Genomic DNA, 13739 nt, shown 5'->3' with positions numbered 1-13739 from the left:
AAATAAAAACCATTGTCAACTGATAATTTATGGTTAATGAGTCAATCTGCATTTGAACAAGGTCCATTGGAAGAGGGAAAAGAGATCTCTGGGGCCATGTGAAGGTTCTCTACTTTAAATCAAAGATGGTTATGACAATGATGGAAACAACATGGCTAGCAACCAAGTGAGACAAGCTTCCTACCTTCGAAATTCATCCCTGTCTCCAGCCTGCATGAGGGCCACCATTGTATTGGTGACTGAAGTCCCAATATTGGCTCCCATGACAATTGGAATTGCAGCTTTTACTGACAACACTGTCAAACGGAAAAAAGGTAAATGAGGAAGAAAAAAATATGGAAATTCACAGAAAAAAATGCTTAAACAAGTCAAAGAGTATATATATATATTTTTTTTTAATTAAATTAAATTAAATTAATTTTATTAATTAATAATTATCAATAATAATATTAATTAAATTGATCATTGAATTAATTTTTAAAAATAAATTAAATTAAATTATTTAAAAATTTGAGAAGGTTATGGAGTCAGCCAGAACCAAGAATAGAATACATTCTATAAGGCCCTCAACCAGTCAATTATCCAGTCTTTACCTGAAGATCTCCTACACTACATCTGAGACCAAGGGCCCCAAACTATAACTATGGCAGAGTAACTGGGGGTTTTCCCATAACAAGAAAATTAGACCAATGGCAGCAATGCTTGGGGGGAGAAAGAGAGATGATCATTCTTTAATGGTGGCTGTGGCAATAGCTCTATCCCCAGATTGTCTCTTCCTATTTCAGCAACTTAGAATTCTGTGTTCTCAGGGAATTATTCATCCTCTTCTCTCCTGCATAACCATACTCCAGAGAAGCTTACTTTCGGACCCCACATTTGTCCACATCTGTCCCTTGAACTAGAGAGAAAACTGACATGTGGGTAGGGGATGAGCCAGTCCTGGGATCTGGAGAGATCTGCTCCAATTCAAGCCCACTTGAAAAATAAAGAAGCAATTTAAAAGGATCTGGTCTGAATTATCTCTGGCAGAAAAAGAAATGCACTCAAACTGTACATCCAACACATTGACTCAGACTCATGTGGGTTAAATAGCAGACTGGGGGGGGGGGGAAGAAGAGAAAGGAGTCCTCACTGAGCTGCCTTCTCTTAAAACAGACCTGCTCTAAGATTATCACTCTTCAATTCCAGCAAGGAGTATTAAAGATTTCAGCCAACAACACGCAGCCCTGTTCTGCTAGGGCCAAATTTTCTAACTCCACCACGAGAGAACAAGTACGGGACATAGGATAGGTATCAGAGACGGATTCAACCTGATGGAACCATGAAAAAACAGGAAGACAAAGATCAAAGGCCCGAGCAGAGCCTGAATAATGACATGAGTCTATAATTTGGAATGAAATCCTTTGGATGTTGCCCAGGCTTGCCTAACCATCAAGGCTGGAGGATGGAGGGGTCAGGGCTAACTCACGTGAAGAGGACACCATGCTGACAATGATGGATGTAGAAGTACTGGAACTTTGCACCATGACTGTCACCAGGACACCGATCATCAGGCCGGCTATGGGGTTGTAAATTATTGAACCACCATAGAAAAGCATCCCAGCAGCTTTCCCTACAAAGACACAGAAGTGTATTTATTTTTAAAACACAATAAATAATATAAATCATTAAATAAATAAATAAGCATTGGTGCTGGGGAGGGGAGATGAGGGAAGGAGGGAAAGTATGAACCAAGAGGCATCCATGTTTCTGGAATGGATGAAAAGGTGAGACCCCTCATAATTTAAAAGAAGGGACATTGCTTGTTGATTGGCTATATGCTGAACCAGATCAATTAAAAGAAAGAAAGCTACCCATAAACCTCTGCCCCTTTCTGATATCGCTTCTCATACCTCCAACCAGCTGGAAAGCGCTGCTGAGAATGTCCAAGGAACATACAAATAAGTAGAGTAATAGCAGTAGTGAAATCAATTTTAAGATCCCTTTACAGGTAGCATTTATTTTCCCTGTAGATTCTGTCTCTGGGGAAAAAAAAAATTGGGAAGGGGAAAAAGCATTTATTGACTACCTACTGTGTTATTAAACAGCAGCCCCTGTGCTAAGCATTATACAAATATTGCCTCATTTATTGTAGGCATGTGTGTATGGCTTCCTCCTATGCAGATACACACACACACACTCACTCACACACACACACTCACACACACACACTCACACATACACACACTCACACACACACACACTCACATACACACACACATACACACACATACACACACTCACACATACACACACATACACACACTCACACATACACACACATACACACACTCACACATACACACACACATACACACACATATACACACTCACACATACACACATACACACACATACACACACTCACACATACACACACATACACACACTCACACATACACACACTCACATACACACACATACACTCACACATACACACACATACACTCACACATACACACACATACACTCACACATACACACACACTCACACATACACACACACTCACACATACACACACATACACACACTCACACATACACACACACTCACACATACACACATACACACACATACACACATACACACACACACTCACACATACACACACACATACACACACATACACACACACTCACACATACACACACACTCACACATACACACACACTCACACATACACACACACTCACACATACACACACATACACACACATACACACACATACACACACTCACACATACACACACATACACACACATACACACACTCACACATACACTCACATACACTCACACATACACACACACTCACACATACACACACACACACACACACTCACACATATAGATGAACTGGCACTTTGTGCAATCATGTCCCATCTCTTTCTAGCCAGGAGAAGGCAGGCTGGGGTTGTCAGTTTGAGGGATGAATTAGAAACTGCGTTTGAAGAAGGAGCCATTAACTTGAAGTGGTCTCCAGATTTGCCCCACCCCTTTCTTTAAAAAAGCCACATTGGTGGAGCTTTTTGGCACCAAACAAATTGAGGTCTGGAGGGGATGAGGAGCCATAAGCAAAGCAGGCTTTCTTAGCTGACCCACTGGCTTGCTAAGTGGAGCAGATAATAGGAGCAGTCAGTTGCAGGTAGAGGGGTCCCAGATAATGACCAGCCAGAGCACTTAGTGCTCTCCAGAAGGGCATTAGGGGTCATTGGGGTCTTGGGCTTCACAATAAAAATGACAGTTTTGCTTTTCTAAAGATTCTTTTGGCCCCAAATATCCCTGCTCCCATTATCCACCTTTCTGCCTTTCTGCCTTGTCCATAAGCCACACTTGCCTTCCAAAGACCCAGTTCAACAGTCAGGGAAGATAATAATCATTCATTCATTTATTTAATCAATTACCACTTTTTTCCAAGCCAGCTGGGCAGAATGCACTGTCCCAGAGGCTGGGGACCTGTAGAGATAACCCTCACAAGTTATAATCTAATGGGATGAAAAATATACCCAAACGGGAAATGCTGCCCGGGAACATGAGAGGAAGAGAATGGAAGAAGGAAGAAGTAATTAATGGAAGAGCCAAAGTGCCCAGAGTGCTTTGAAACTGGCAGAACATTTCACATCTTCCATCTCATTTCATCCTCACATGAATCTTGTGAGACAGGTGCTACTATTATTCATTTTACAGCTAAGGAAACTGAGGCTGCGAGCACCTGATTGACAAGCTAGGAAGTGTCCGAGTCCTACTCAAACTCAGTATTTGTGATTCCAGGTCCAGCATTCTAGTCAGTGTAGAACAATACAACCCTTTGTACTGTTCATGGAGGGGAGGAGTGAAGGTGCTTGTGCATCTCCTTCCCCACTTCAGAAATGATGATTCCCAGAAATTCATGAGTTAGAGTGCTAGACAGAGCTTTTGGGTTCCCACCATTTGCCAGAAGGTCGGCCCATCTGACACTCCCACGCTATGCATTTGCCCATCCCCTACTGACTTTGTGGAGCTGCCACTGTCCCCAGGATAAGATTCACCTCACTCTCACTTGCTTTGGAGCATCCTGAGCACACAGTCATAAGCACAGATACATTTAATCAATCATATTTGATGTTGACAATGGTGATAATGAAATTCGTCTTTAAGCCACCACAATTTGGAAGTATATCCCAAAGGCTACAAAACTGGCCATATACCACTACTAGGTCTGTATCTCAAAGAGATCATTAAAAAGGGAAAAGGAGTCACGTGTACAAAAATAGTAATAGCAGTTCTTTTTGTAGTGGGACAGAATTGGAAATCGAAGGGATGCACGTCGCCTGGGGAATGGCTGAACAAATTGTGATATATGAATGGAATGGAATGTGATTTTGCTATGAGAAATGATGAGGAGACAGACTTCAGAAAAACCTGGAAAAACATATATGAACTGATGCTGAGTGAAGTGAACAAAACCAGGAGATCGTTGTACAGAGTAAAAGCAACATGGCGTGATGATCAGCTAGCTCTTCTCACTTAATACAGTGATCCAAGACAATTCCAAAAGATTCACAATGGAAAATTTTACCTATGTCCAGGAAAGATCTGTGGAGCCTGAATGCAGACTGAAGCATACTATTTTCATTTTGTTTTTTGTTTTTTTCCTTGTGTTTGTATTTGTTCTGATTTTTCTTTCATAACATGATAAATATATTTAGCATGATTGGACATGTATAATTTAGATCAGATTGCTTGCTGATTGGGGGATGGGGAGGAAAGGGAGGGAAAAATATGGACCACAAAATCTTATCACAGTGAATGTTGAAAAGTGAATGTTGAAAAGTGAATGTTGCATGTATATTTATATGCAATTGGAAAAAAAAAATTACTCAAGTGGAGTGGAAAAGGGAAAAAAAAAAATCCTTTTCCCTTAAAAAAATACTTGGAGGGGCAGCTAGGTGGCGCAGTGGATAGAGCACCAGCCTTGATTTCAGGAGGACCCGAGTTCAAATCTGATCTCAGACACTTAACACTTCCTGGCTGTGTGACCCTGGGCAAGTCACTTAACCCCAGCCTCAGGGGGAAAAAAAATCCTTAGAATACAGAGCTAGTATATGGTATTATTGGATCAAATTATACACACAGTTTTATAGCCCTTTGGGCATAGTTCCAAATTGCTACCCAGAATGGTTTGATCAGTTTACAACTCCACCAATAATGCATTAGTGTCAGTGGAGTGTTACTAAACTTCAAGAACAGATGGAGAAAGGTAGGAGGAGAGGCATTGATAAAAAAAAAAAGCATGTCAAGACCTATATAAGCTGATACAATGTGGAATGAGAAGAAATGAGAGACGGTTGTGTATAATAACAGAAATGTTGTAATGATGATCCACAACTTAGCTACTCTGATGATTACAATGATCCAAGATAACTCAAAGGAATAATGACGAAAAAATGTAATCTACCTCCAGAGAAAGAATTGATGAACTCTGAGTGCAACTCGAAGTATGATTTTCTTACTTCATTTGTCTTAGGTGTTTTGGAAATATGGATACTATGGAAATGTGTTTTGCATTATTTCACAAGTATATTTGATATCATATTACTTAATGTAATATGATATCGTTCCCAGTGGGTCAGGAAAGGAATAGAAAAGAAGAAGAAATTTTGGAAATCAACATTTAAAAAGAGTGCTGTAAAAATAAATAATAAAATTTAAAAGGGAGCAGGAAGGGAAGAAACAGGGTAACGTAGCACAGAGAAGGCTCACTTTCCTATCACTAAGATCTTGGTTCAAATTCTGCTTTTCCACATTTTCCTCTCAGTGTCCCAGATATCTCTCTAAAATAATAAGTCATAGAGGAATTGTTAATTTGTATCAACAGAGGAAATTTCTATACCAAGAGTTTGCTCTACCTCTGAAATCAGATTGGAACCAAAAATAAAGACAGTAACTTTGTTTTAAAATAAGTTAATGAGACAGAAATGCTATACCTTTGGTTTCTGTTAAGATCTATTAAGATCAACTCTTTTACATAGACTATTATGTTTTCAAGTCATCACATACTAGCTAATTATACTGTAAAACAGTATGAACTGTCTGTAAGAATGAAATTACATGGGATTTGGATAAAAGAGGAAGAATCCAACGGTTCTCATTGATCATTGTCCAAGAAATAATGGGAAACTAGAGACGGATGGAAAAAGGAAATAGGAAAAGAGTGTTACCTCAGAGTTTTAGGCCAAGGCAAAAACTGAATTCAAGATCAACAACAATCTTAAAAGACAGAAGAAGAAAGAAATGTCTTAGCTAAGAAAATCCTCCAGCCCTGCAATAGTACCAGGCTATCAAATTGTGCATATCCTTTGATCCAGTAGTATTTCTACTGGGCTTATATCCCAGAGATCTTAAAGGAGACAATGAGAGCCACATGTGCAAAAATGTTTGTGGCAGTCCTCTTTGTACTGGCAAGAAACTGGAAACCGAGTGGATGCCCATCAGGTGGAGAATGACTGAATAAGTTATGGTATATGAGCATTATGGAATATTATTGTTCTATAAGAAACGATCAGCAAGATTTCAAAAAGGCCTGGAGAGACTTACAGGAACTGATGCTAAGTGAAATGAGCAGAACCAGGAGATTGTTGTACATGGCAACAAGAATATACAATGATCAACTCTGATGGACGTGGCTCTTTGTAATAATGAGATGATTCAGGTCAGTTCCAGTGATCTTGTGATGGAGAGTCATGTACACCCCGACTGTGGGAACTGAGTGTGGATCACAAAATGGCATTTTCACCCTTTTGGTTGTTTGCTTGCATTTTATTTCGCAATTTTTTTCCTTTTTGATTTCTCTTGTGCAGCAAGATAATTGTATTAATATGTATGCCTATATTGGATTTAAATATATTTTACCATGTTTAACATATATTGTTTTACTTTCCATCTAAGGGAGGGGGTGGAGAGAGAGGGGGAATTGTAACACAAGGTTTTGCAAGGGGTAATGTTGAAAAATTATCCATCCATATGTTTTAAAAATAAAAATCTTTAATATATATTTAAAAACTTTTTTTCTTGTGAGTTTTTAAATGTTTTCTTTTGTAACATGGCTAATTTAGAAATATGCTTTGCTGACTGTACATATATAATTTACATCAAATTCCTTGCTTCTCAAGGATGGAGGAGGAAAGAGGAAGAGAATTTGGAATTCATTTTTAAAAAATGAATATTAAAAATAAAGTGCAAAAAGAGCAGAGCCTAACAAACAAAATAAAAACCCATCTGAAAGATATCCCCAAATGAAAACTCCTAAGACTATTGTACTTAAATTCCCAAACTCTCAGGAACCATAGTTAGGATCACACAAGACTTAGTAGCTATTACATTAAAAGACCAGAGGGATTAGAATATGATGTCCTGGAAGACAAAAGGTCTGGGATTCCAACTAAGAATAATCTATGCAGAGACACTGAGTATAATACTTCAAGGTAAAAATAAATATTTAATAAAATAGAAGACAAAAATATTTCTGATGAGGCCAGAGCTAATTTTTTTTAATTGACCTTTTTTTGAGATATGATGATTTGTTGATACAGATTTTTAAGTTGAAACAAAGTTATTTCTGTATTTGTTTCTTGTCTAATAGTGTACATCTAGATGTTCCTTCTTTTTATTTGTTTTTTTTCTGGCTATACATGTATATTAATTTTTAAATATACATTTCTTTATGAATCATGTTGGGAGAGAAAAAAAACAGAAAAAAGTGAACATAGCATGTATTGATTTATATTCAGTCTCCATAGTTCTTTTTCTGAACGTAGATGATGCTTTCTATCCAAAGTTTATTGGGTTTGTTGTCTTGGAAAAAAATTGATTTTCAAATACAAGACTCAGGAGACACATAAAAAGGTAAACATAAAAGAGAAATCATAAGGGACTCAAAAAGATTAACCTATATACATTTCTATAGGGGAAGATGATACATATATTGTCTAAGAATTTTATCATTATTAGGGCAGTTAGAAGGATTCTACATTAAAAGGACAGAGTTGAGTCTATTATGTTGACATGGTATTAAAAAAAAAGGATAGGCAAGAAAGTGGGATACACTTGGGAGAAAGGGGAAGGAAGAGCAAGAATGGGGAAAATTACTTCACATCAAAGAGACAGGCAAGGAAGAGTTTACACAGTGAAGAGAAAATAGTGAAGGAGCACAGGCAATGCTTGAATTTCACACTTAAATTATTTTAAAAGGAGAAACACATACACACACACACATAATTGGCAATAGACATCTATCTTAGCCAACAAGAAAGTAGAAAGGAAAGGAAAAAGGGAAAGAGAAAAGTGATAAAAGGGAGGACAGATAAAAGCAATGTTCTGAAGCAAAACAGACTGTAGAAAAGGGAAAGAATAAAAAGAAAGAGAGAAGGATAAACAGAAGAATATAGGATAAAAAGAAAAGCAGTCAGCAGTCATAACCGTGAGTGTGAATGAGATGAACTCGCCCATAAAACAGAAGTGAATAGCAGAATGAAAACTAGAAATCAGAACCCAACAATGTGTAGTATATAGAAAACACTCAAAGCAGGGAGACACAATGTTAAAATATGGGTTTGAAGCTGAATCTATTATGCTTCAGTTGAAGAAAAATGGCAGGGATAGCAATCATAATCTCAGCCAAAGCCAAAGCAAAAACAGATATACTTAAAAGGGATAAGCAACTACATTTTGCTTTTTTTAAATAAAGGAACCATAGACAATGAAGTATAAATTTATATGCATCAAATGGCATAGCATCCAAATTCTTAAAGAAAAAGTTAAATGAATTACAAAAGGAAATAAATAGAAAAACTATACTCTACCTCTACTTTCCTGTCTCTGAGCTGAATAAATCTAAATATAAAATTAAATAATAAAAAGAAAATAAACTAGAATCCTAAAAAAAAAAGTTAAATATGATAAGAACTGGAAGAAAACAGAATGGGAATGGACAGGAATAAGACTTTTTGTCAGCTAGACAAAAATTAACCATGTATTGGGGCATAATGTAGAAAAGCAGAAATAATAAATGCACCCTTTTGCCATTAACTTTTTTTCCCCCCTGAGGTTGGGGTTAAGTGACTTGCCCAGGGTCACACAGCTAGGAAGTGTTAAGTGTCTGAGATTAGATTTGAACTCGGGTCCTCCTGAATTCAGGGCTGGTGCTCTATTCACTGCGCCACCTAGCTGCCCCAAATGCACCCTTTTTGGACCACAATGCAATAAAATTTATACATAGGGCCATGGAAGTACAGATTAAAAGCTAATTGAAAACTAAATAAAATACTTCTAATGAATGACTGAGTAAAAGAACAAATGACAGAAATAACCAATAATTTCATTAAAGAGTGACAATCATCATTTCCTGATTTTCTCCAACTTGACTCAAACAGCATATGTGAAAGAATGAAGGTAGCAGATGGCGGGAATGGTGCAAGGCAGGTGCTTGGCTGATCATGAGAGAAGAAAATTGATTAGTTTCCAAGTTCAAATTCAAGTTTAGTCCATCAGAGGCCAAAATGGAGAAGGGAGTAGAGAAGGAAGCATGAATGATGACCTAGGAAAGAACTGAGGGTGGGGAGATTGGAAGTTGTGATGGGTTTGATTTCAACGCAAAGGGAGAGCCAGAATGATGATAGATTCGAATCAGATGAGAGCATTGCAGAGTTCTTGAATGTGGAAGTATTTTATTTATGGATGATGGCAAGATCAAAGATATGACCTTGATGTGTGGTAGGGTAGCAGATCATGTGAAATGAGTAAACTGAGGAAATCTATGAGGTTAGGATGTTGGAGAGACATGTATGTTGAAGTCCCTTAATATGAGGGCAGGAGTTGGGGAGAAGACAAAGCCTGTGAGCCAGACCCGGAACACATTAAGGAAACAAGGGCAGTCCTGAAGGCCTGTGGATAACCGATACTGGATTTTGGATTGAGTGATAGATATGGACCAAATAAACCTCAGAGAAGTTACTGAGTCACAGAGAAGGAGAGCCTGGAAGTGACAATGGAAAACAAAGAGTATTCTGATTTTCCCACCTTAATTAGTGAATGGGTTGAATGAGTGAAAGTGCAGCCAATGATTAAAAGAAAGGCTTTGTCATCAAGGGGGGAAAAGGTCGATCTCAGAATGGGAAAGGGAAACATTGAAAGTGAAATTAAGTTTGTTACTTAAGGAGCTAGCATTCCAGAAGGCACAGGGGAAGGGATGGGTAGCTTTAGAGTGGGACTTTGAACTATCTAGTGGAGGGAAGGATGATGGGAGGGAAGGGGAAAATGGAGAACTGAGTAGGTTTTCATTGTTCATAGAAGGATACCATCAGGGTACAATTTCCTTAAGACTTTAGACAGTTTCAGAGTGAAAGAAATGATCTGGTATATATACAGCAGGAACTTAATAAATGCTTGTTGGATTGGCTGTGCCCATAAAAGTTAAGAAAACTCTTCTTCCTTCTCCAAAGATTTTGTCTATCTCCCAGGCTCTAGCCTTAGATTGAGGTCTCCCATCAACCCAGGCGAAAGCCCTTGGGAGCAGCAGAATCCATCCCTTTCCATCTACTGTGGTTCATCTTCCACCATATGCTTATGTCTTTATGTTGGCATGATGGTGTTTCTGAGTGGCTCACTGATAGGCCTTTAGCTCCAGGGGTGGATTTAGACAAACTTCCCCCTGGGAGCTTGGGCTGCCTTCTGCTGAATCCTGTGTTTACACTTTGAAGCATCAGTGAAGCTCTAGGCTTTTCATCAGCAATGTTTGGAACTCTTCCATTTCAACAAATATCCCAAGTTTTCAAAAGAAAAAACAAGAGAGAGTGACAACAATAAAACAACATTCCAAAATTTGTGGGATGCAGCCAAAGCAGTACTTAGGGGAAAATGTATCTCTCTAAATGCATACGTTAATTTTTTTTTTAAAGAGTAAATCAATGAATTGGGCATAGTTAAAATTACTAGGAAAAAGAACTCATTACACATACCCAAATAAGAAATGAAATGGAAATCCTGAAAATCAAAGGAAAATTAATAAAAGTGAAAGTTTTAAAAATAAAATAATAAAACTAGGAACTGATTTTATGGAAAAACAATACAATTGATTAACCACTGGGTAATTTGATTTTTTTTAAGAGAACCAGATTACTAGGATCAGAAATGAAAAGGGTAAATGCATGACCAATAATTACTAGTTACTTTGCTCAATTATATACTAGTAAAACTAACAATCTATGTGAAATGAATAAATAATTACAAAAAATGCACATCAGCTGAATTGTATACCAATATGGAACACAGGAAGTTCAGATGCACAACAATAGCACCAACAAAAATCATTTATTCTAAAGCTATTTTAAAATATACATATTTCTATTTTCTATGTGTGGCATCTTAGGGTAAAATTTTAAACTTTTACTTTCCTAACCTTACATATGCAACCTATTAACAAGTCATTCCTTTTCTTTCTGGATTCACTTTTTTTCCCTACATTCCCAATCCCAAATTCATAATTAAATCACTAATCCTGGTCTTGGTCATTGTTTTACTGGATTTCTTTCATCTCTTTCTTATTGCCTTCTAAATTTAAATGTCTCATTCCACTATCCAAACCCTTTTATATTAATCACCAGCTCAGCAAATGTCTTTTTGCTCAGTGTTGGCTTTTCCTCTGATGGGTCTCTATTCCTTTTCAAGATTAAGCTCTACTTTAAACTTATCAATTATAGGCTACTTATAAACAAGTATTAGTAGGACACCTGGCATCTTCAGAACAAAAGGTAAGTGAAGGATGTTGCCACCAAACCAATCAATACCCTTTTCCAGGCCAATGTTCAGAAACCCTTCACTCAATCCAACAGACTTCTGTGGAATCCAACTGCTTCAGAACCTCCAGTTACTAAATATATCCCACTTCCATTTGGCTCCAACAGGTAACTAAAATCTCAGTTACCCAGAGACTGCTGAGTTAGTTTTAAGGTAGCTCAAGCTGCTCAGGATTGTCATCTAACAGCAAAAGGATGAGTGCGGGGGATACAGGGATGAGGGAATCTCAAACTCTACAACTGTGCTTCAGGACAGAATTATCTTCCCTTCAAGAAGAGACAAGAATTCAAAGATGGAGCCTATGAGGTGTGTCTGGCATGGGAAAGGGGGAAGTGTTTCGGTATTAGTGCCACAAGTTACTAATCGCCAATTTCTAGAAATCCTAGAAAAGAAGTAACAGTATGGGCTGTCTCATTCCTCAATTTTTTAAGGCAAACTAATGATCTTGCTTCTAAACTCTTTAAATAGATAATTGTCATCTTTGTTCATCTTCTAATAGTTCTCCTCTTTTCTTGGTTTTTAATATTTTATAACTCCAGGACCTAAGGCACTTAGTTGGTGAGTTTTAGATAAATGATGACTGATTGATTCAGAGGCTAGCAAATTGCCTACACTGTGGAGTAAAATACTCCTCAGAAGTGTTAGAAGAATAGGGTAAACATTTTCAGTACTATGAGATCTGCCCTCTAATAAATCCTGATTCGTCTGACATGGTCCCCTCAGGATTACTCACACTCTTGTCTCCCTTACCTTCCCAAGGCACAGAGCTGTCTTCATTCCTAAAATGGCCAGGTGAGTCCCAAGTCAGGAAGACAGTAATCCTCTCTTTTCCTTAGTCCACTCCCTTTAGGACACTCTATAACTTGAAAACTTCTTCCATAGGCAGTGAATAGAAGACCAGAAAGAAAGAGGAAGCAGTGTGGATAAAATGGAAAGAACACACCTGCAGAAGACAGGAGACACTAATTCAAATCTTCCCTCTTATGTGGATCATCAGGCTCATCTTGAAGAATCAATCACACTCAGTATCAACTTGTCAACTGTAAAAGGAAGGGATTAGAGTTGACTTCTGGGATTACCAGCTCTTAACTCAGAACTGATTTGCAGTTCCAGAGAAAAGTTCTGCCAATAAAGGAGATGAGCAAGATTTGTTGGTGGTTTTAAATTTTTTATTTAGTATTTATTTTCCGTTACATGTAAAAACAATTTTAAACATTTTTTTGCTATTACTTTTTATTGAAGTTTTTTTTTATTTTTAAAACATGTAAGGATAATTTTTTAAACATTAACTCTTGAAAAACCTTCTGTCCAATCCCTCCCCCCTCAACTCATCCCCTCCCCTAGATAGCATGTAATCCAGTATATAAATATATGTTAAATCCAATATAGGCATACATATTCATATAATTATTTTGCTACACAAGAAAAATCAGATCAAACAATTTAAAAAGAGAAAATTAAATTCAAGCAAACTATAACAAAAAGAGTGAAAATACTATGTTGTGATCCACATTCAGTTCCCACAGTCCTCTCTCTGAGTGCAGATGGCTCTTATCATCACAAGATGGATGGATGAGTCCTTATAACTATCCTAATAATGAAAAAGTTTTTGAGTTACAAATATTATCTTCCCATGTTGGAATATAAATAGTTTAACATTAATAATTTTTTACAATTCCCTCTCCTGTTTATATTTTTGTGCTTCTCTTGAATCTTGCATTTGAAAATCAAATTTTCTCTTCAGCTCTAGTCTTTTCATCAAAAATGTTGAAAGTCCTCTGTTTCACTGAATGCCCATTTCTCCTCCCTCCCCCTCCACCTTGACAGATGTTTAATGTTGCCATTTAGGGGATTCTTAATTGTAATC

General features: G+C 37.4%; 1 protein-coding gene and 1 long non-coding RNA gene across 2 annotated transcripts in view; one reads left to right on the top strand and one right to left on the bottom strand.

Annotated features, from left to right (window-relative positions):
- Positions 1–11927, bottom strand: part of LOC141545780 (sodium-dependent phosphate transport protein 2B-like) — a 32524-nt gene extending 20597 nt beyond the window's left edge. The window contains exons 1-4 of the mRNA XM_074273039.1: positions 11806–11927; positions 1893–2021; positions 1469–1612; positions 185–296 (exon numbers count right to left, since the gene is read on the bottom strand). Coding sequence (XP_074129140.1) covers positions 185–296; positions 1469–1612; positions 1893–2021; positions 11806–11812 — 392 coding nt within the window. The 5' untranslated portion in view covers positions 11813–11927. The remainder of the gene's footprint in view (positions 1–184; positions 297–1468; positions 1613–1892; positions 2022–11805) is intronic.
- On the top strand, positions 11914–13019 carry LOC141545781 (uncharacterized). The gene is made up of 2 exons (XR_012483137.1): positions 11914–12178; positions 12755–13019. It is a non-coding gene; the product is annotated as an uncharacterized LOC141545781 (long non-coding RNA).
- The last annotated feature ends 720 nt before the right edge of the window (positions 13020–13739 follow it).

Source organism: Sminthopsis crassicaudata, chromosome 6 (genome assembly GCF_048593235.1).
Source record: "Sminthopsis crassicaudata isolate SCR6 chromosome 6, ASM4859323v1, whole genome shotgun sequence".
NCBI lineage: Eukaryota > Metazoa > Chordata > Mammalia > Dasyuromorphia > Dasyuridae > Sminthopsis > Sminthopsis crassicaudata.
Note: the sequence above shows the minus strand (reverse complement) of the source record. Positions and strands in the feature narration are given on the sequence as shown.